The sequence below is a fragment of the Sapajus apella genome, unplaced genomic scaffold (assembly GCF_009761245.1).
Source record: "Sapajus apella isolate SASKATOON/1434 unplaced genomic scaffold, GSC_monkey_1.0 scaffold187, whole genome shotgun sequence".
Lineage (NCBI taxonomy): Eukaryota > Metazoa > Chordata > Mammalia > Primates > Cebidae > Sapajus > Sapajus apella.
The window spans coordinates 106,914-130,792 of record NW_022437127.1 but is presented as its reverse complement, the minus strand read 5'-3'; the positions used below and the strand labels follow the sequence as shown (position 1 = coordinate 130,792).

General features: G+C 40.0%; 1 protein-coding gene and 1 long non-coding RNA gene across 4 annotated transcripts in view; both read left to right on the top strand.

Moving 5' to 3' along the window:
• FMO5 (flavin containing dimethylaniline monoxygenase 5) overlaps positions 1-20,370 on the top strand; it is a 35,168-nt gene extending 14,798 nt beyond the window's left edge. For all 3 annotated transcript variants that reach the window (XM_032268875.1, XM_032268877.1, XM_032268876.1), the window contains 5 exons: positions 61-203; positions 4,140-4,339; positions 9,848-10,200; positions 16,369-16,441; positions 19,505-20,370. In XM_032268875.1, the coding sequence (XP_032124766.1) occupies positions 61-203; positions 4,140-4,339; positions 9,848-10,200; positions 16,369-16,441; positions 19,505-19,850 (1,115 nt within the window). In that variant the 3' untranslated portion in view covers positions 19,851-20,370. The remainder of the gene's footprint in view (positions 1-60; positions 204-4,139; positions 4,340-9,847; positions 10,201-16,368; positions 16,442-19,504) is intronic.
• On the top strand, positions 16,449-18,280 carry LOC116543376. The gene is made up of 3 exons (XR_004265558.1): positions 16,449-16,685; positions 17,000-17,473; positions 17,757-18,280. It is a non-coding gene; the product is annotated as an uncharacterized LOC116543376 (long non-coding RNA).
• Positions 20,371-23,879: the final 3,509 nt, after the last annotated feature.

Sequence of the window (23,879 nt, the reverse complement as noted above, 5' to 3'; positions counted from 1 at the left end):
TTGACAAATGATATCCATATATAAACCATCACCTGATACTTATTTTCCCTTCTCTTGTAGGAATTGAGAAGTTCAAAGGGCAGTACTTCCACAGTCGACACTATAAGAACCCAGAGGGATTCGCTGGGAAGAGAGTCATTATAATTGGCATTGGGAATTCTGGAGTGGATCTGGCTGTGGAGATTAGCCACACAGCCAAACAGGTTTGAATCAGTCAGTTAATTACTTTGTTTCACTGTAGCTTCAGTTTCCCCACGGAAACTCCAGGTGGTCCCCACAGAGAGTAGGGAGAGTAGGGATACCTGCGCATGGCCCACCGGTGCTAGCGGCAAATGTTGGGCTTGCTTTCATGACTTTAGTTGGCAACGTTGTGACTGATGCTAACAGAGGAGGTAAGGTTTCCAGTTAGAGTTCCGTCATGCAGCTGCCTCACACCAAGGAACTGGATCATGGCTACAATCTGGGCTCATTATCCTAACCAGACATCTTCTCAGAGTGTGCCCCTGTCTTTGATGAAGATCAAGTGATTGCTGGGAGAGACTGTTAGAAAGTGGTATTGAGAGCGAGGTTCTTCTTTCGGTCAGCAGAAGTGCTACGTTCTTACATACAGGAAAGCACACTGTGATCACTGAAAACTTTTCACTCATAGGATGGTGTGCGATTTTCCCTTTACACTCCCCAAATGGAAAAAAGAAGCAATCTCATCTTCCCAAAGACAGTGTGGGTATCCATATAACATCCAAACTGTAACGTGTGCAAGCATTTTGCCCTAGCCTATGCATACAGTTAGGTAACAGAATAACATTCATTCTAAAGCAATTTATATTTCCTTCGCTTTTTGTTTTGTTTGTTCTGGTTTTTGTATAGCGTATTTTGAACTGAGAAGTAAGTGTCTTCAGTATAAATTCCTGGAAAAAGACATGCCAATATTGTATTTTATTAATGTTTTTATTGAATCAAACTCTATTGGCAATAGGTAAATGTCTTGGTTGTTCTTTGGTAACTTCGATTAAGTCGTGCTTCTCTACAAATATATTTTAAATTGTTTTATTTTAATTAGTAGCTTAGTGCCACAATTCTGTTAAATGACTCTTAGCAACTTTGTTCAAAAAACACTTCTTCTCAGTACAATGCTCATCTATAGCCACAAAAATGATTTCATGTTACTTCTTGAATTAATTCAACAAATATTTATCAGGAAATAATTATATAAACAAGGGTTAAAACGTGTAGGGGTGCTATGGTAGAAGAATGTGCAAAATATGGAGTGGGGACCCATGGCAAGAGCCTTCTTTAATATCATTGGTTTTTCAAATGGGCAGTTCTAAGGGAGCTTGGCCTTACCTGCCCTGGGGAATTGCAGGTTACCAAATAACAGAGCGTTTTTGTGTGGGTACAGATAAGGTGGCTGTGTCTGTGAGAAAGCCCATGAAAATGCAAAGGAAAAGTATATCTGCATAGCAAAGGCAACACTATCACACCAATGGCGCAAGGTGAAGAAACTCAATTGCTGAGTTCTAACATTTTGCTTTACATTTTAAATTGTATTCATGAAGATTTGTTTATAAATCAAAAATTTTAAATGGACCTATATATTTCAGTATATCATGGAGGTTTTTCAGATAATTCTAGTGGATGCTTTTGTAAAGAGAAAACATCCCTTTCTTTCAAGATTAATTTCATGTAAGATTACACTGATGAAACAGTTTTCCTTATAAATCTGATTTGTAAATGTTATTTGCTTAAAACAAGGTATAGCAAACTTAGAAAACTGAAATAAGAAATATGACAGCTGCCGGGTGCGGTGGCTCACACCTGTAATCCCAGCACTTTGGGAGGCCGAGGTGGGTGGATCACGATGTCAAGAGATCGAGACCATCCTGGTCAACATGGTGAAACCCCGTCTCTACTAAAAATACAAAAAGTTAGCTGGGCATGGTGGTGCGTGCCTGTAATCCCAGCTACTCAGGAGGCTGAGGCAGGAGAATTGCCTGAACCCAGGAAGTGGAGGTTGCGGTGAGCCAAGGTCGTGCCATTGCACTCCAGCCTGGGTAACAAGAGTGAAACTCCGTCGCAAAAAAAAAAAAAAAAAAAAAGAAAAGAAAAGAAATATGACAGCTGTTAAGCACTTACTTATCAAGTGTTTACTATATACCATACGTTTTACAAAAACACTACTTATCACAACAGCCTTGTGATAGATGTATTACTGTTACTCTTTCATAAATAAGAAGACTTTTTGTTAGGGTTCTGACTGTTTTCATTACTCATCAGAAGTTATATAGCCAGCACACAAAACTGTTCAATTTCTAAGACCATATATGCTCTTTCAACTGTGACATGTGGAAATACATAATTATCCCAGCGCTTCCAGCCATCATAGGTGAGGTAAGATTTATGAAGTAAACAATTATCCCTCTGTAGACAGGCCATCTTAGACAAAAAGACTTTGAAGCAATGTACTTATATATCTTACAATCTGGAAGCCACCTCCAGAGAGTTTCATAATGTAGAAAAAGTGATCCTTTTGCCAGGTAACTGAATATCAAATCTTTATCAGCTCTGAACATGGATTTTAGGCGGCGGAGGACACAGAAAGACTAGCAAGCTTCCTTGTGTTCTACTAGCAATCTTATTTTTCTCTGTTAAATAATCAATCAAACATTTCTTGAGCACAGGCTTTGGAGTCAGTCAGACCTGGGTTGGAAATTCAGCTCTGCCACTTACTAGCTCTGTGATCTCAGGCAAGTTATTTATCCTCTCCATGCCCCGCATCTATAACATGGGTGTAGCAATACTTCCCTTAAGAGGTTGTTGTAATATAGATGAAGGACCTAGCACAGTGACTTAAAGGCCACAAATGGCAATAAAATGGAAGTGATGATAATCTGCTTTGGAGATGTGTAGGCTATATCTCCTACCCTTGAGAAAATACCTTTGAAGAGACAGAAATTAAGAGTGTAGGCCGGGCGTGGTGGCTCACGCCTGTAATCCCAGCACTTTGGGAGGCCGAGGCAGGTGGATCACGAGGCCAAGAGATCGAGACTATCCTGGTCAACATGGTGAAACCCTGTCTCTACTAAAAACTACAAAAAATTAGCTGGGCATGGTGGCACATGCCTGTAATCCCAGCTACTCAGGAGGCTGAGGCAGGAGAATTGCCTGAACCCAGGAGGCGGAGGTTGCGGTGAGCCGAGATCGCGCCATTGCACTCCAGCCTGGGTAACGTGAGTGAAACTCCGTCTCAAAAAATAAAAATAAAAGAGTGTAGGAAGTTCAATATCAACAAAAATGATAAATAGCAGGGGTTTTTATAATAATGCAAATGTCAATGGCAAAAGAATGAGGGTTTTAGATTATTTCCAGCTGCTTTCAACTTTACCATGCCGTGATTTTCAATGAGTTCTACAGGCGATAAGTGCTAGATGAGTTCAAAGGATGGGGAGAAAAACTGTCAGCCTGAATGGTCAGTGATGTCTTCATGGAGGAGGCAGTCTTGATTTGCGTCTTAAAAACTGAACAAGCTTTGGGCTGGGCTGGTGGCTCATGCCTGTAATCCCAGCACTTTCGGAGGCCAAGGTGGGCGGATCACCTGAGGTTGGGAGTTCAAGACCAGCCTGACCAACATGGGGAAACCCCATCTCTACTAAAAATGCAAAATTACCCAGGCATGGTGGTGCATGCCTGTAATCCCAGCTACTCAGGAGGCTGAGGGAGGAGAATGGCTTGAACCTGGGAGGTAAAGGTAGCAATGAGCCGAGACTGCACCATTGCACTCCAGCCTGAGCAACAACAGCGAAACTCTGTCTCAAAAAAAAAAAGAAAAAAAAAAAAATGAACAGACTTTAGAGAGTTAAGAAGACAGAAGGCATTCCAGGCAGGCATAATGGCAGTAAACAGAAATGCAATGGTGGATTAGAGCAAGACATATTCCTGGACAGTAGATACACCAATTTAATTGTAAGTTTAGTGTTTGGGAAGGAAAATGGCAGGAACCAAACACAAAAACCCGCAAAGATTGTGCAGGGGCTAAAAAAGCCAGACTAATGAGTTTGAAATGATTCTTGAAGAAGATTGGGGTGCTTTTGAAGGTTTATGATCCTGAGTGACAAAGGCAAACAATTTCTCCCATGTCCCAGGTTTTCCTCAGCACCAGGAGAGGGACTTGGCTCTTGAATCGTGTAGGAGACCATGGATATCCTTTTGATGGGTTGTTATCTTCTCGACTTAAACATTTTATGTCGAAGATCTGTGGCCAGTCATTAACAAACATGTATTTGGAAAGAAGGATGAACCAAAGGTTTGACCATGAAATGTTTGGCCTGAAGCCTAAACACAGGTATGTCCCCAGGATGGGAGTGCAGGGGTAATGTCCAAAGCACAAGAATAAGGACTATTCACACTTGCTAATAGTAGAGCTACCTCTACCCATACATTAAGAAAACTCATAGTGGCTGGGCATGGTGGCTCATGCCTGTAATCCCAGCACTTTGGAAGGCCAAGGAAGGCATATCATCTGAGGTCAGGAGTTTGAGACCAGCTTGGCCAACATGGTGAAACCCAATCTCTACTAAAAATACAAAATTAGCCAGGCATGGTGGCACCTGTCTGTAGTCCCAGCTACTCAGGAGTCTGAGGCAGGAGAATTGCCTGAGACCTGGAAACAGAGGTTGTAGTGAGCAGAGATTGTGACACTGCACTCTAGCCTGGGTGACAAGGTGAGACTCTGTATCAAAAAAAAAAAGAAAAGAAAAAAAGAAAAAAGAAAACCTACAGACCCATAGACTCTGAAATCAGATTTCTACTTTGTACCCACAGATGTCCAAGATCTATTGGTCTGTGGGTTTTTAGTCTAGACTTCTCTTTGGCATTAACCCTTTGCTCATTCCCCCAGGTATCAGTTTTTTTACATGATACCCGACAACAAAATGGTAGCTGAGGGTGCTGCATCATTTACTCATTGAGTACCTGTTATGAGCCAGGTATCATACGTGGGCATGAAATGCAGAGAGAAAAGACATGATAGTAATGGCAATAGACATTACACTCACCTTTCTGAGAACTTTCTACAAGATAAACATAATGCTAAATGAGTTACAGGCAGTATCTCACTTAATCCTCACAATAGCCCCATAAGTTGGTACTATTTTTGTTTCATAGTGAGGAGGTCTATGCAAACCTACCCCAAAGGCTGAGGAAGCTGAGAGGCTGAAGAAAGAAGCTGACAAATTCAGTTTCTTAGAAACATTTAATAGGGACTTATGAACAGAAGCCACGTCTGTGTCTCAGGCAGTGGGGAGACAAGATGTTAGATCCCCATACCATTATCTCCTGACCCAGGATATAATGTGTCTTATATACTATAAGGGAGGGGCACACATACTTCAGAGAGAATGGACAGGAGTTTGCCCTACAGGGGGGATTAAAGGTAAGTACATGCTCTTTTTTTTTTTTTTGAGATAGAGTTTCACTCTTGTTACCCAAGCTGGAGTGCAATGGCACGATCTCGGCTCACCGCAACCTCTGCCTCCTGGGTTCAGGCAATTCTCCTGCCTCAGCCTCCTGAGTAGCTGGGATTACAGGCACGCGCCACCATGCCCAGCTAATGTTTTGTATTTTTAGTAGAGACGGGGTTTCACCATGTTGACCAGGATGGTCTCGATCTCTTGACATCGTGATCCACCCACCTCGGCCTCCCAAAGTGCTGGGATTACAGGCTTGAGCCACCGCGCCCGGCCAAGTACATGCTCTTAAACAACGGAGTAACTGGAAATCTCAGAGGTATTCCTGGAACTGAGGTTGATCAGAAGTCAATATGGTAGATTAGCGTCTAAGATGGAGTTGCTTTGGCCTCCACAATTTTCTATCTACATTTTACAAATATAAAAATTAAGACATAGAGAAACTAAGTAATTTTCCTGAGGGCAACACGAGTAATAAATGGCAGACTCAATAAATGGATCTCACCTTAAATACTCTAATAAGAAAGAGAACTGAGTATAATAAAGAAATACACAGAGTGCTATGAAAGTTGAGGGGCCAGGGAGGGAAAACATTTCTAGAGGCTGATTCTAAATTTATTTTACCTCCAACTTTTAATTTTTTTAAATGTTCAGACCTATACAAAAGTTGCAAAATAAGAAGTACAATCAGCACCCATATACCCTTCACCTGGATTCACCTGTTAACAGTTTGCTGTATTTGCTTCCTCTGTTTCCCCCTCTCTGTAGATAGATCCACACATATAGAGCATACATACACAACTACATTTTTTTCCTGAAACCATTTGGGTACGTTGCAGTCATTAAGACACTTTAAATACTTCCGTGTATATCATATAAGAAAAAGGGCATTCTCCTACATAACCATCATATAATTATCACACTTGGGAAATTTAAAATACATTATCTAATACATTGGCAATATCCACAGTTGCCCCAATAATATTTTATATGGCTTAAAAAAAATCTTTTTAAATCTAGTATCCTGTCAGGTAATCAATCACACCATTACATGTAGTTGTCATGTCTCTTTAATCTCTCTTAATCTGAAATAATTCTCTCTTTGACCTGGGCTTCCTTTTTAAGAGCCCAAGGCATTGTTTTGTAGAGTCTCTCAATTTAGACTTGCATTGTTTTTTTCCTTTATTATATTCAGGTTAAATGTTTTTGACACACAGACTACATAGGTGACGATCTCAGTGGGTCACATAAAGAGCCACATGAGGTCAGTTTATCCCACAGTAATGATGCTAAATTTGATGACTTGTATAAGGTGGTATAGATACCACCAAGTTTCTCCAGTATAAATATATTTTTCTCTTTGAAGTTAATCAGTGGGGTGACATTTGGGAGACTGTGTTTCCCAAAAACCTTTCACCTAATTATTTTAGCATGCATGTTTTTGGTGGCTGCAAAATAAATTGAGGCTTTGTTGAATACAGGAGATAGCCAAACAAATAGAGTAGGGGAATAGCATTCTAATTATAGGAACAAAGTCTTGGAGGAGCAAAAAATACCTGCATGTGGTCTGGTATGGCTGGACTATATAGCAGATGGAAGAGAGTGACTGAATGCATGTCCAGGTTCATCAGGCATGAAAACCTTTGCTCTGCTAAATAAAAAGTATGGAATGAAGACAGTCCAAAGCCATTCCAAGATTTAGGCAATGGAGTTACATAATAATAAATACATTTTAGAATGACCATTTTGAAAACAGTGTGGGAGTGGGATGGGACAGCAGGTCCTAAAGACAACGGTATCATCCATCTGAGATAAAGAGTAGATCAAACTATTCTGGTGATATAAGAGGAGAAAGGGAAAAGGCTTGGTCACCAGATATAAGACTCATGGTTGGCCGGGCGCGGTGGCTCAAGCCTGTAATCCCAGCACTTTGGGAGGCCGAGGCCGGTGGATCACGAGGTCAAGAGATCGAGACCATCCTGGTCAACATGGTGAAACCCCGTCTCTACTAAAAATACAAAAAATTAGCTGGGCATGGTGGCGCGTGCCTGTAATCCCGGCTACTCAGGAGGCTGAGGCAGGAGAATTGCCTGAACCCAGGAGGCGGAGGTTGCGGTGAGCCAAGATCGCGCCATTGCACTCCAGCCTGGGTAACATGAGTGAAACCCCTCCTCAAAAAAAAAAAAAAAAAAAAAAAGACTCATGGTTTTCTGGGTTGGGCAACTGTATGGATGGACGGTGGTATTGCTGGTGAAAAGGGGTAAGTTTGGAGAAAAAGATGAAATCATGAGGTTGGAATGCAGAACACAGTCGACCTAGTGTCACACCATAGCTAAATGCAACAAACCAATAGTGGTAATTTAAATATATAAAATTCCTGAGGCCAGTTCAGCTCTGAAGTTGAGTTTACTTAGTATTCAGGCAGTAAGACTGTTTTTCAGGCCAGGTGCTGTGGCTTGTGTCTGTAATCCCAGCAATTTGGGAGGCTGAGGAGGCTGGATCATGAAGTTAAACGTTGGAGACCAGTCTGGCCAACATGTGAAACTCCATCTCTACTAAAAATACAAAAATTTGCATTTTAGGCATGGTGGCGTGTGCCTGTAGTCCCAGCTACTTGGGAGGCCGAGGCAGGAGAATTGCTTGAACCTGGGAGGTGGAAGTTGCAGTGAGCCAATATTGTGCCACTGCATTCCAACCTGGGTGACAGAGTGAGACTTTGTAGAAAGTCTCTAAATTTAGACTTGCACAGTTTTTTTTCCCTTTATCATATTCAGGTTAAATGTTTTTGACACATAGACTACACAGGTGATGTTGATCTCAGTGAGTCACAGCAAAGCCACATGATGTCAGTTTATCCCACAGTAACGATGCTAAATTTGATCACCTGTATAAGGTGGTATAGATAAGGTGAAAAGGAGTAGGTCTTTTTCTTTCTTTTTTTTTTTTTTTTTTTTTTTTTGAGACGGAGTTTTACTCTTGTTGCCCAGGCTGGAGTGCAATGGTGCGATCTCGGCTCACCGCAACCTCCGCCTCCTGGGTTCAGGCAATTCTCTTGCTTCAGCCTCCCGAGTAGCTGGGATTACAGGCACGCGCCACCATGCCCAGCTAATTTTTTGTATTTTTAGTAGAGACGGGGTTTCACCATGATGACCAGGATGGTCTCGATCTCTTGACCTCGTGATCCACCCGCCTTGGCCTCCCAAAGTGCTGGGATTACAGGCGTGAGCCACCGCGCCCAGCCAGGAGTAGGTCTTTTTCAAAAAAAAAAAAAAGAAAAAAGAAAAAAAGACGGCTTTTTAGAAAGATCCATGACACTGGAAACCACCTTTATTATTATTAAAAGAAAGTAGTGGGAGGCCAGGCGCAGTGGCTCACGTCTGTAATCCCAGAACTCTGGGATTCCGAGGTGGGTGGATCACGAGGTCAAGAGATCAAAACCATCCTGGCCAACATGATGAAACCCTGTCTCTACTAAAAACACAAAAATTAGCTGGGTATGGTGGTAGGTACACTCCTGTAGTCCCAGCTACCCAGGAGGCTGAGGCAGGAGAATCGCTTGAACTTGGAAGGCAGAGATTGCAGTGAGTGGAGATTACGCCACTGCATTCCAGCCTGGTGACAGAGCAAGGCTTCGTCAAAAAAAGCAATTACTTTTGCACCAACCCAGTGTTTCCAGTAACTGTGTCCTGTGCTGTCCCTAGGAAACAGTAACAGGCCGAAAATACCCCCAAGATAATTCATTGAAAACAACTTTGAGATAAATTCTAAAATCCTAGGCTGTGTAACATTGGACAAGTCATGTAACTTTTCTAGACCTCAATTTCCTCATTTATAAAACCTGGATGACACCTATTCTACTTCCTTCATAGAGTTTTGAGAGAGTCAAATAAGTTAATGCATGTAAAAGCAACTTATAAAGTGTCAATTGCTACATAACACATAATTTGTTATACATTTTGGAAAATAGTGGCCTAAACCTACCTCTTGAGCCTTTGAAACTGGAAATGAGACTGAACAGAATGTTGACAGTTTACTTCTGTCAGGCTTCTTGATATGAGTATAGAAACTATTGGCCTGTGGCCTTATCATATCATGTACAGAACATTACTGTAACTTGAGAAATCATACATGCACTCCTCAGACAAGCCTCTTCTTCCTTCACACCTCCAACACTCTCCCTTTCAGTGCCATCCAGGGTCCAGCTTCAGCTCTGATCTTGATCTGTGCCAAGCTAGTGTAAATGAGACCTTTCCCAAACTTCATGCATTGACCAAGGTGAAGATTATTGGCATATTGTTTACCTCCACCAAAGCAAAATTTTACTTACATGGTACTGATTTCTCTCTCTCATTTCTCCTTCACTTGATCTTTACCACCACTCACAGAGCTCTGAGTCAGCATCCAACCGTAAATGATGACCTGCCAAATCGTATCATCTCTGGCCTGGTGAAAGTGAAAGGAAACGTGAAGGAATTCACAGAGACAGCTGCCATATTTGAGGATGGCTCCAGGGAGGATGACATTGATGCTGTCATCTTTGCGACAGGCTATACCTTTGCCTTTCCTTTTCTGGAAGATTCTGTCAAAGTAGTCAAAAACAAGATATCCTTGTATAAAAAGGTCTTCCCTCCCAACCTGGAGAGGCCAACTCTTGCATTCATAGGCTTGATTCAGCCCTTAGGAGCCATTATGCCCATTTCAGAGCTCCAAGGACGCTGGGCCACTCAGGTATTTAAAGGTAAGTGACCATGCAAATAGACTACTTAATTACTTGGTGCTATGTTTACCTCTGTTTAGGTACTTGTTTTTAAATAGCTACAGACAGCATGTATGATTACAGCAGTGCCTAGCACAAAGTTGGTACAGAGAAATCTATTTTTGACTGAATCTAAAGTAGCAATTTATAACCATGGACATACATCATACCTGGGAAAGTTTTCCAAGCTATGCATGCTTTGACACCATCCTTGTTGATGCTTATTTAGCAAGTCTGGGGTGGGGCAGTTATAAAATCTTTGAGAAAAATGTTCCCCAGTGATTCCAATGTGCACTCCAAATTAGAATTTACTCATCTAGATTTTAGGCAACTGGCATATATTTGTGAAGTAAAATAGTTTTATCTTCTTTCATTATAGATACAATAAAATATAGAAATGGTATGACTTGATTTAAGCCAAAAATTAAGACCTGGTTGGAGACTAGTTTATAATGTAGGGTAGTCAACCTCCCAAATTCTAACTGTTTCCCTTTATTTTCCCTCTTTCAGTTTTGGCTGGGAGTACATGAAAAAAAAAAAAGGCGGAGTAGGTTTAATATGAGTCAGTAGAATGATATAGCTTCCAAAGAAATAATTAAATCTAGCATCATTAAAAACTATAATTTTTTTGAACCATCAACTTTAACACCATTGCTTAACATTACAATTGTTCTCTAGACTGGCCAGACCACACCTAATGATACATTTTTAAAGTGAAGCTGGAGCGCATTAAATAAGGAGAAAGAAAAATGGTTTAAGGGATTTGAAAACATGCCATCTGAAATACAACTGAAAAAGCTGGAGAGGGATTTAGCTTGGAGAAGATAAACTTCAGGAGAGCTATGAGAATTCCCTTCAAATATCTGAAGGAATGGTCCATGGAAGAAGGATTGGATTTACTCAGTATAGCTTCCAAGGGTCAAACCAGAATCAAGGAGTGAAATCTTGAGGGCTGCACATCAGCTTATCATTAAGAACAAATCTAAAACCTTTTTCCTATCAGCCTGTGCCATTTCATGATGAGACTGGCAGCTTCTGAAATTCTAAGCAGAATAGGAAAAGGACGACAAATGACTGGGTGCTCATTGGGCTGGGGGCAGAAGGGGTATGAAGTAAATTCAGGTCCCAGAATAGAGAGAAACAAGACAGTGTTTAAGGGTCCTTCCAAAGAAGAAATTCACTGATTCTTTGGTTGTTGTAACAAATTTTGCTATTGTTACTAGCAATCAATTAAAACTATTCAGTGTTCCTGTTGGAATTACAGCTTTTTTTTTTGTTTTCCCTAGTGAAAATCTTCATGGTAGCAGAGAAAAAAAGAAGCAATGGTGTTAAAGTTGATGGTTCAACAACCTTTCTAAATTTCTCCAAATTTCTATCACTCCCAGTCCTATCCAACAGATTATGTACTACCTGAGAGCACTATGCAAGTAGTCAAATGCAAATAGCCCATTAGGTTGGCCTAATTCTAGTCATATTAAAGTGACCTTTCAATTGGGTCAATTAAATGAAGGGAGAACACTTCATTAAAACAGGCTACAGCATCTTACTACTTTAAGCAACTGGGACTCTTTTTCAGGACCAAGTGAATTATTGAGCGGAAATAGAGAGGAGTATTTGCAAGCATTATGGCTATGAGATTAGGGGATCCTAGGGAAAATGTACAAAAAAACCCAGCTTCCTATGCTAGCAGAAGCCTACTGCTAATTCCTCCAGCTTTTTTCTAATACCTGAAAGGAGGAAATCTTCAGAATTCTATAACTCTCCCAGACTTCCAACAGGAACCCTGGTTTTTTATTCTGTCCATGGCCAATCTGTCTGCCTCCCACATTCTTACCTTTCTCTTCCCTGAATTCTCCCTTCGTGATGCCAATTTTAAACCCTTTGGGTTAGCCGGTTTTTCCCATTTTTTCATGTCTGCACAAGAAAGCCTGCCTCCTTCCTTGTCTGTCCCCTACCAAACCCTATTTTCCTTCTTCCTCTGTGTCTGGAATTATAGTTCTCTTGTGAAGAAAACACTCCTCTCTTTTCTGGAACACTGAATTTGCTTCCTTGCCTTGACTGAAATGAAACACAGTTTCTTTTTTCTTTGCCTCTTTTGCAGCTCTTCCAAGTGTTTTATTTTCACTCAGCAACTTTCTTTCCTTGAAAACCACATCAAGTTACACCAGCTCTCTGGATCACAAGAAGGCAGTATGTCATAGCATGGCATTCAAGTTCCTCCACAAATTGGATACAGCCTCCAATTTCAGGCCCAATCTTTCACTTGTCTTTACCATACTTCCTACAATACTCCAGATGCCCTGGATGATGTACCCACTAAGCAGCAAACACAGCAGGTACCCTTGTACCCTGTGCTTTTGCTTCCACTGTCCATTCTTCTTGGTATGCCCTCCCTTTACCCTTTATTTGTATAGAAAAGGTCTATGTGTATTTCTTCCCTCCCTTAGTAGTATAGTGATAGCCCTTTATGTAAAGGATGCATGTTTATTTGCCTTTGTATTGCAAACCTAGACAAGTGCCTAGCACATAAGAGCTATCTAATAAATCTCTATTCTAATAAATACCAGCTTAGCCTTGAGGTAAGTGAAGTTCTAAATTCTCTTGTAGAAACTTCTTATTTGAGGATCTCAGCTTATGGGCTACGTTAGCCAATTTTGAGTTATGTTAAAAGCCTGGACTGGACTGGAATTGTGGAATGGCAGCCAGATCTCTTCTCTCATAACATTAGCTATACACTGAAATGTGGAGGGGCAAGTCAGGATTACACAGATACAACCTGCATTAGGCTGACAGCAGACTGAAGGCTTGCCACCACAGAACTATAGTTCAGGCTCTCTTCCCCACCTTGTCTTGGATCCATTAGAAGATCTTCCTCACAGTTCTTCAACATTGTTGAGATAATATATACTGACCTCTTGGTATGTACCAGGCCCTCTGCTAGGTGATAGAGATGCAAATACAACCAAACAGAAAATCCCCATCTTTCTAGAATGCAGAGTCAAGCAAGGAAGACTGTATTAGTCTGTTCTCATGCTGCTAGAAAGAACTGCCTGAGGCTGAGTAGTTTATAAAGGATAGAGGTTTAATTGACTCACAGTTCTGCATGGCTTGGAGGCCTCAGGAAACTTACAATCAGGGTAGAAGGCACCTCTTCACAGGGCTGCAGGAGACAGAATGAGTATGGAGTAAAGGGGGAAGACCCCTATAAAACCATCAGATCTCGTGAGAATTCAGTATCACGGGAACAGCATGAGCAGCATGAGGGTAACCACCTCGTGATTAAATCACCTCCCCCAGGTCCTTCCCATGACACGTGGGGATTGTGGGAACTACAACTCAAGATAAGATTTGGGCGAGGACACAGCCAAACCATATTAAAGACAGACAAGTAAACAGACACTTAATGATTTGTTCATTCAGCAGATATTTAACTATATCCTAAGCAAGTGCTCCAGTAACAATGCAAAAGAGCTGCCATGGGAGCAATGGGCAATAAGTACCCAATTTTCCCTACAACTACATAGGAATTTACTAAAAGGACAAGGAAATCTTGGCCATGGAAGGGAAATAATCACTACTATTTACGCAAAGTTAGAGAAAAGTGACAGAACAAATAGGGTTCTGGGAACTGCAAGTAGTTAAAAATGCTGGTAAATAAAGTGTTACAGGAATGAAGGAAAATGAAGCTAGAGATATTCACAGGCAATATCAAGAAGTTTGCATTTCATATACATGGTAGATACCCACTGAAGGATGTTAACTGGAAGAGGAGTCAAATCATGTTTGCAGTTTAGAAGATATGTTAGAGGGGAGTGAAATGGGAAATAGATCAGTAAGAGCCTGTTGTAAAAGTCTCAATAAGACATCATGAGGGCTTTAAACTAAGGTAATGACAATCTAAAGGAATTGGAGGAGCCAGACTTAAATGAAATTTCATAGGCAAATCTGAAGAATTTGGTGTGACAGAAGCATGTTGGAGAAGAGAGACAGAAAATCTGTTCAGGTGTTGAGGCCATTCATTTGAATTGGGAATCTAAGATGGGGAGCAAGACATGGAGGGAGATAAGAAATATGCTAAAGCTAATGTGTCTAAACAAAGAAACACTACAAAAACAAAATTTATGAATTAAGACATAACTGTACCACAAGGTATGCAGGTAAAAAGATGTGTACATCTTTAAAAAATTTTTTAATTTTTTTACATTTTTTCACCCCATGAGATCTAGACTAAGATGTATATACATCATTATCTATCTATATATAGACAGATAGAGAAATAAATAGATGGGTTTTTTGGGTTTTTTTCTTTCTTTTATGAATTGGGATTGGAATCACAATCATGAAATAGAACTCCTCCTTCACGTTTCTAGCTCATAGAAGTAAAACCTGTGTTCAACCTGAGAAAGCTGATTAGAAAAAGAAATAAAACTTGTGGTTTTAGAGAAGTAATTTGGAAATTAACTTTAAAATGCATTTCTTTGAAGAGACCTATGATTAATCTTAAATGGAGCATTTCAGTATTTCCTGATTGATTTATGAAGATAAGTAATAATTCCCATGGCTAAAATGTAAAAACACATGGAAAACCACAGAAGCCTATTTCAGAGTGTTGAACTTCCGAGTTCCATATTTTAAGAGGGATATACCAGGAGAGTTATTAGAGTATGCTCAGGGAAGGGCAACCAAGATGGCAGAGAATGTAAAACCCATTATATGGGAAACTTGAACTGTTTGGCCTGATAATGAGAAGACTTAAAGGAGTTATGATAATTGTTTCCAAATGTTTCAAGAGCCGTCATGTATTAAGATCAAACTCTGTGGCTCCAGAAGGCAGAACGTGGTCCAACGGTACAAAGGCAAAGAGTCAGATCTTGGGGTCTATAAAAAATAATAAGGTTCCAGCAGCTAGAGCAGTCAAATAATTCTGTCATCACCTCAGATATAATTATTGTAGATACCCATCACCAGAGATGTTTAAGGAGGAATGAGATAGCCACCAGGTTAGAGTACTTGTAGAAAGAACGCTCGTATCAGGTAAAATATATTACAATTCTGAAATTCTACATTCCAGAATTTTATGAAATATAGAATATAATTCCAGTCAACCTTAGGACTGGATGTGGCCAAAATCTTCTACATGGCATAGTCCTAGTTATAGGGGAATACAACTAATTGTTTAAGCTTAGCATTATCCATACTGACTTATATTCAGCCTTTGTCTAGCCCTGTCCTTGGTGTATAATTCCTGCTACTGGAACTGTTTGTGCATTGTACTTAAGTTTATCAGTCAAGATTAGGTATTATGAATTCCTCTTGGCTTTAACCCCTACTCTTATCAAAGAAACAAGTTTAGAAGGTGACGTTTAACTTCCACAGGACTTTAGGCATAAAATGTGATTAAGATTTTATTTTGGCCAGGTATGGTGACTCACACCTGTAATCCCAGCACTTTGGGAGGCTGAGACGGGTGGATCACCTGAGGTCAGGAGTTCAAGACCAGCCTGACCAATACGGTGAAACCCTGCCTCTACTAAAATTACAAAAAAAATTTAGCCAGGTGTGGTGGTCTGTGCCTGTAGTCCCAAGTACTCAGGAGGCTAAGGCAGAAGAATCACCTGAACCCGGAAGGTGGAGGTTGCAGTGAGCCGAGATCACACTATTGCACTACCTGGGTGACAGAATGTGACTCTGTGTCAAAAAAAAAAAGATTTTATTTTTACTTCCTTCTCTTTCTGTGACATAAGGCCCCTTTGTTATCAAGAATACAGGTACAGGTGTGTTTCCCCACTCCCCTGCCCTTTAACTTTGTAACTGATTTTCCATATACTTTTAAGGCCATTTTCTCATGTCTATATATTTTTTTCCCAATTGAAAGAGTACATTAAGGAGGAGGCAAGTATTGGTTGGAAGTCAGAGTAGGGGAAATCTCTTCCAAAGCAGAGTAAGTACAGTAAGCTACAGATAGATGTTAATAATATACTGTGGTGGCGGTAGAGTAAGGTGTTCAAGTGGACTATAACCTCTTTGAGTACAGGAAACTATCCTGTATTTCTCTGAATTCCCCATAGCATAGTAATTGTTTATAGGATTATAGGATTATTGTTCCTACTGAGGTAATTTTACAGTTAAAATTTTAATTTTTATCTTTAGGGCTAAAAACATTGCCCTCACAGAGTGAAATGATGGCAGAAATATCTAAAGCTCAAGAGGAAATTGAAAAAAGGTAAGAAAATGTCCCAGGAAGATATATGGTTACTATTTCTACTTATTTTTTAATAAGAGAAATATTGTAATTTATTTAACTTCTTCATTTTAGCTTAAGGTGTTAGATTCTATCTTGAAGAAAAACTGAAAAATAGTTTGTGATGATAGAATGGCGAAATAGCACTAGTAGTCTGAATATGGATGAGAAGGGAGAGAAAAGTTTTAGGTGTTTAAAATCCTGTGCTTAATGCCTTAAAAAAAAAGTCACGGCCGGGCGTGGTGGCTCAAGCCTGTAATCCCAGCACTTTGGGAGGCCGAGGCCGGTGGATCACGAGGTCAAGAGATCGAGACCATCCTGGTCATCATGGTGAAACCTCGTCTCTACTAAAACTACAAAAAATTAGCTGGGCATGGTGGCGCATGCCTGTAATCCCAGCTACTCAGGAGGCTGAGGCAGGAGAATTGCCTGAACCCAGGAGGCGGAGGTTGCGGTGAGCCGAGATTGCGCCATTGCACTGCAGCCTGGGTAACATGAGAGAAACTCCGTCTCAAAAAAAAAAAAAAAAAAAAAAAAAAGTCACATAGGAAAAGCATATGGAAAGACAATCAGGTGTATTATTTTTGTGAGGATTACCTGAAGTGCTAGTGGAGTTGCCAGAGGAAGGAAGTGATGGTGAATGAATGAGAGGCAGCTATGAATGAATCACAAATCTGTAGGTAGATTTACAAGTCTGCAGGGGCTGCTTTGCGGGCTACGTTCGTGCGACAGCACACTCAAGTCACAGTGGCTCATGGTATGCATAGTCCTTGTGACCTAGGAACATGGTAACAGCTAGCTGCTTAGTGTTTGGTGAACACAATCATTTAGCAGTCTGAATTTCAGAAGTTAAGCTCAACTGCTGGGTGTTTTTTATTTGGACAAAGTGGAAATTGATAGTAAGTATAAATTTCTGTGGAAAAGTGAGAGGCACAATTGTTCCAGGCCTAAAGAGGTGGCTATCTTCAGCTGATTATACTAGCATACCTCTCCCTTGTCTGGGAGGAGGAGAAGGTAAGGATTTCTGATTTTTTTATTTTTTTTTGAGACGGAGTTTCCCTCTTGCTACCCAGGCTGGAGTGCAATGGCGCGATCTCGGCTCACCGCAACCTCCGCCTCCCGGGTTCAGGCAATTCTCCTGCCTCAGCCTCCTGAGTCGCTGGGATTACAGGCACGCGCCACCATGCCCAGCTAATTTTTTGTATTTTTAGTAGAGACGGGGTTTCACCATGTTGACCAGGATGGTCTCGATCTCTTGACCTCGTGATCCACCCGCCTCGGCCTCCCACAGTGGAAGGTAAGTTTTTATTTAATTCCGTTATCAATTCCAGGTGCTCGCCTATTTTCCTCCTTCCTTTCACTGCCAAACTTCTCCGCTAAATTTTCTAAATTCTCACCTTTTGCTCCCTCCTAAGCCTTCTGCATTATTAACTTCCATCCTTACTCCTGAAACTGCTCTCTTCAAGGTCATCTGTGACCATCTTCATTTTCCTTCCTCTCACTACTGAGTTTGATGCTTTTAAACATTTCTTCCTTCTTGGAGTACTTCCTTTTTGGGCACTAAATGATCTTATTTTTATAACTTTCCTCATCGCTTTCCTTTGACTTATTTTTGTCTGATCACCTTCTGATCATGGATATAATATAACCTTTATTAAAGGCCAACTATGTGTGTACATTGTTTTATGGGTTTATTTAACCTGCATAATCAAGGCAGGAGCTAGTAAACCTCTTTTGTGAAACTTTCATTAATACTATAGTTTTTTGTTTTTCTTTTTGAGATGGGGTCTCAATCTGTTACCCAGGCTAAAGTAAAGTGGCACGATCTCGGCTCACTGCAGCCTCCACTTCCCGGGATCAAGCAATTCTCCTTCCTCAGCCTCCCGAGTGGCTGGGACTACAGGCACACACCAACAATGCCTGGCTAATTTTGGTGTTTTCTGTAGAGATGGGGTTTCGCCATGTTGCCCAGACTGATCTTGAACTCCTGAGCTCAAAGTGATCCACCTGCCTGGGCCTCCCAAAGCGCTAGGATTACAGGTGTCAGCCACCACATTCAACCTCATGCTATAGCTCGTGACCTACTATTACAAGATAAATAAATACATGCCTACAAACCCTTGAGCCAACATGATGTTCATAAGGGAAAGCTCTCAAATTCTTTACTGCTTTACTTTTTCTCTACTAAATCTAGTTCCCTTTCAATACATTCCTACTTGACCCTCTATCAGGTCCTCTGAAATTCCATCTCACCAGTTCTACCTCCAATTTATTTTCTATCCTTTTTTTCCTGTCCCTATTCTTGGATTCTTTAATTTCAATTAGCTTGACTTGGCTTTTCTCTTCCTCTCTGTCCTACGTTCCTTCTTTTCATTACAGAAAGTAAAAAGGGAAAGTCACTCATTAGCTCACCAAATCCCACTGCACCACACAGATATCACTGTTAACCAACCACATTTTCCCCCAATAAGTCCTTTTAAATCTTTAAATCTGCACTTGGTGTAATCATTTCGTTTGTCTGCATTTGTAGGGCTACTTCCTCTTGTGGAATAAGTCACCCTCCATCATCCTTTCAGGATTCCAAATTAACACTGGCTGTGGGAAGTCCTACCCTGTAGACCTGCCATCACTACCCGATGGAAATAATTGAGGATGCCATATTTGAGAATTTTTGTGGTGGATTTTCTCTCTCATAACATCAGAGTTCTTTGTATCTGGATGTGCTATATAACTTCCCTCATCTTATTTGTATCTTTCACACCCTTCAAGAACCAAACAATTACAGCCCTCTTTTAACTATCCCATCTCCACATTTCTATTTAGCAGTCTGAAACCACTCAGAAGTCTCTGCTTCATGTTGATCTGTCTTACCTCCTTTGTAGATCCGAAGATCCTGAAGGACAGTGACAAATGTTTTCTTTCTTCTCTATATTCCACAGCTCCTAGTCTGATATTGAGCCAATAGCAGGCACTCAGAAGACAGTCATTGATTGATTGACTGATTGAATTATTGACAGGCCCTGATTTCTGTCTTCTCTACTTTAGGTATGTGGAGAGCCAACGCCATACCATTCAGGTAGACTACATAGATGCCATGGAAGAGCTTGCTGATTTGGTGGGAGTCAGGCCCAATCTGCTGGCTCTGGCCTTCACTGACCCCAAGCTGGCATTACACTTATTACTGGGACCCTGCACTCCAATCCACTATCGTCTACAGGGCCCTGGAAAGTGGGATGGGGCTCGAAAAGCTATCCTAACCACAGAAGATCGAATCAGGAAGCCTCTGATGACAAGAGCAGTTGAAAAGAGTAGTTCTATGACTTCAACAATGACAATAGGCAAGTTTATGCTGGCTTTTGCCTTCTTTGCTATAATTATAGCTTATTTCTAATTGTCCTATTGTCACTGCCCCATTTTTCATTGGGAAGCTTGATCTAGAGATGCCTTCAGAATCTGACAAGACTGACTCCCAGTTTCACATTGCCCAGAAATCTACTTTTCTGTCTCTTTCAAAAGCATTAATTCACTTTCCTTTTTCCTACAATGAAACCTATTGTTCATTTGTATTAATTCATCTCCCGTCCACTCATGATCCATCAGTCTTTCTTCTGGTAATCCCTAGACTGTGAGCTCAGGTACTCTTAGTCGTCTTCATATGTCCTTAGCACAGTTCTTGACATTTGTTAGGTGCTTAATAAATGTTTGCTGTTTATCAAATGTTATGGTAGGGAGAGTAAGTCGGCATCTGTATAAAATTGCTTACCCCATGTAACTCTTCTTCTGACAGGATTTGATTTTCTTTTAGCCCACTTTTTTTTCATATTGTAACTCAATGTTTCCTGAGAGATAAGAGAAATAATGGTCTTATAATATGTAGTTGTATGCAAAGATAAGAAATATAGATCTTAAGACATTTTGTTTCACTTGCTCTTCACTAGTGTGCTTGATACATGGTCTTTATTTTCTGAATAAATAAATTACTTTCAACTTCCCAGGCTCATAGTCATTCATCATCTACCATCTGCCAATGAGATCAAGTTGGTTGAGAAATTTGGGATTTTAAATTAGCTGTCCTACCATTTTTAATCTCTTTGTTCCCATATGAGGATCCAACAAGACTTTATCTTAGGAAATATAATAAGTAGCTTCCAACTGTTGCAGTATGGTCTACAAATGTGATTTGATTCATCTTCCCCCACTCTAATTTTCTCCCCTTTCTCCTCCCTTACATGCAGTCTAAGTAATAAGTATTCGAACAAGTCATTTATGTATTAAATCAGAATTGACAACATTCTGCTTATACCAGTTTTTCTCATCTTATAAAGTGTAGTTCTGAAAAACAGAGCAAACAAAATGGAAAGCAGGGACTTGGGTTTACATCCCAGTGCTGCTGATCATTCTATTTTCTCATCTGTGGAAGTTTCGTTCTGTTCTTTTTACATGGAGAAATTAACTAAGTGTCAGCTGTCAGGCACACTGAACTCAGGTGATGTTCATAAAATAGCTGTTGTATGTTTGTATTTGTGTTGCTGCCTATTACTTAACAACAGGATAAATTTGAACAACTGAAAAGAAAAACGTTAGAGAAAAACATTAGAGTGTATTATCTTTCCTAATATAAACACATGTAAGAGAACCAGAAATGTGAGAACTACAACTTCTTCTTAATTATTTAAGCATTTCAACAATTGCCTGCCATTTCACCGAATTTACCTGTGGAATGCCTTTTGAGAATTAGAGAAATGAAAACTGATATTACTTCCCAGGTATTTTGCTTTCCCTAATCCTTGTGATACTGGAGATTTATCATCTATTAAAATGGACCTAGTATTTTTAAATCTGCAGATCAAAAGCAAATTGAATGTCTCTTGCTGTCTTTTAATTTCTTTCTTTTAACATATAAACTTGTCTTTTAGCATGTAAATTTGTTGAATTAACAGTACTTTGATAAAATAATTCCTAGTTATCAGCAATAACTATGCCAGTTTCTTTTTTAAATTATGAGCATATAATTCTAAATTAATTGATTCTCTCATTGTATATATTTATATAAGGTTACAAAAAAAATCATTGATTAATAATTTTTTAGTTCAACCAAGCTAAAAGATGTGAATAGGAAACTGAACTCAACTTAAGATACAAAGCTCTTGTTACTGATGAATGTCTAATAATATTCATCAATTTACCATATCTTGTAATTATATTAAAAGATTCTATCATTTTCCTAATTATTTTAAAGCTGATTACAAAAATATATATACTGTATTCTTATCCTTTGCAATTTGAAAGGAAAAATTACAGTATGATTTGGGGAAAATTCTGTACCTTTGAACTGGCTCTATCTTCCTTTAGGGGAGCATCGCTACTATTTCTCTGCCTATATAAAAACTATGAAAAGATTAAAATCAATGGTATTTGTTTTAAAAATAATTATTTTACTCAGTGGTTGAGTAGTCTCTTGTGTATAAACTTGTATCTTTTGCTAAAGCTGATTTTATTAATAATATTTTTTTTTAAACTTAGGAATAATTTTATTTATTTCTTTTTTTTTTTTTTTGAGACGGAGTTTCACTCTTGTTACCCAGGCTGGAGTGCAATGGTGCAATCTCGGCTCACCGCAACCTCCGCCTCCCGGGTTCAGGCAATTCTCCTGCCTCAGCCTCCTGAGTAGCTGGGATTACAGGCACGCGCCACCATGCCCAGCTAATTTTTTGTATTTTTAGTAGAGACAGGGTTTCACCATGATGACCAGGATGGTCTCGATCTCTTGACCTCGTGATCCACCCGCCTCGGCCTCCCAAAGTGCTGGGATTACAGGCTTGAGCCACCGCGCCCGGCCAGGAATAATTTTCATACAATAAAAACTAACTTTTTAATCAATCACTGTACTACAATCAAGATACAGATCTGTTCCATACCTCCCCTTCAAAATTTCTTCATTCTCCGTTGTAGTCAGTCACTCCCGACCCCTTATCTACAGTTTCTGGCAAACACTGATCTGTACTACCATATAGTCTTTCTTTTTCCAGAAAGTCATGTAAGTGGAGCCTGACTTCTTTTGCTTCCCATAATGCATTTGAGATTCATCAATATTATTGTATATATAAAGTTATTCCTTTTTATTACTGAGTAGTGTTCCATTGATAGCTATGCTACATTGTAATTATTGATTCATCAGGTGTATTAGTCTGTTTTCACACAGCTATAAAGACATATCTGAGACTAGGTAACTTATAAAGAAAAGAGGTTTAATTGACTTATAGTTCTGCATAGCTGGGGAGGCCTTCAGAAAGTCACAGTTATGGTCGAAGGGGAAGCAAGCACTTCTTACATGGCAGCAGAAAAGAGATAGTGAGAGTGTGTGAATGAAGGAGGAACTGCTGAACATTTTTAAAACCATCAGCTCTGGTGAGAATTCACACACTATCACAAGAACAGCATGGGGGAAACTGGCCCGTGATCAATCACTTCCCTCCCTTGACATGTGGGGGTTATAGGTCCCTCCTTCAACTCGGGGCATTACAATTTGAGATGAGATTTGGGTGGGGACACAGAGCCAGACCATATCCTCAGGTGATGGACATTAATGTTTTTTCCATTTTAGGGTTTCTGTTTTTTCTATTATATGAATAAAGACATATATGTGTTTACAGGTTTTTGTGTGAACTTGCTTGGATGTATACTGAGGAGTGGGAGTTACTATGCTGCATGATTAAGTGAATGTCAACTTTATAAAGTAGATCTGATTGTTTTTTGAAACAGTAGCCATCAAGATCAGATGTTATACCTATCCTTGGTAATAAATGGAGGATGAAACTTGATGAGTGGAGATGGGAATATAAGCCTCCAGATGCCCAATTTAACCTGTCATCCTGTTCTGTAAAATCAATATACTCTTGCCCCATTCTCACATCCTCACCTCTCAGAGGAAGTGGGATCTCTTTAGCAGTGTCATTAAAAGATTGCATGTGAGGCTGCCCATGATATTTTTCTGTTTATCAGGCAGAATGGTTGATCTGAGGAGACCAGTGGCAATGACATTCTAGATATGGTAACATCAGGACAACCCCCATCAATTACTTTTCCTATTACCTCCTTCTTTTCCGTCCCTCTAGAAAGAAAGGAGAGCATTGGGGTGACGGCAATAAATCTAAAGGGAACAATTATACTGATACTGGTTAAGTGGATCTTGTATCTTTACCTACTCATTCCTGAATGTAAGGAAAAAAAAGGAATTTGGGACTAAGGAGAAGAATTAATTCTTCCTACAGTGTCACATTATATTTGTTGTGTCTAAAACATGCGATATTCAGAGCTGACTTTTATTATTAACTGTTGACTGACTTACAAATGCTGTTAGGGCAGAGCAGAGCAGAACAGTGTCATGGATAATCTTCCAAAGCAGATAATCCAAAAGTCA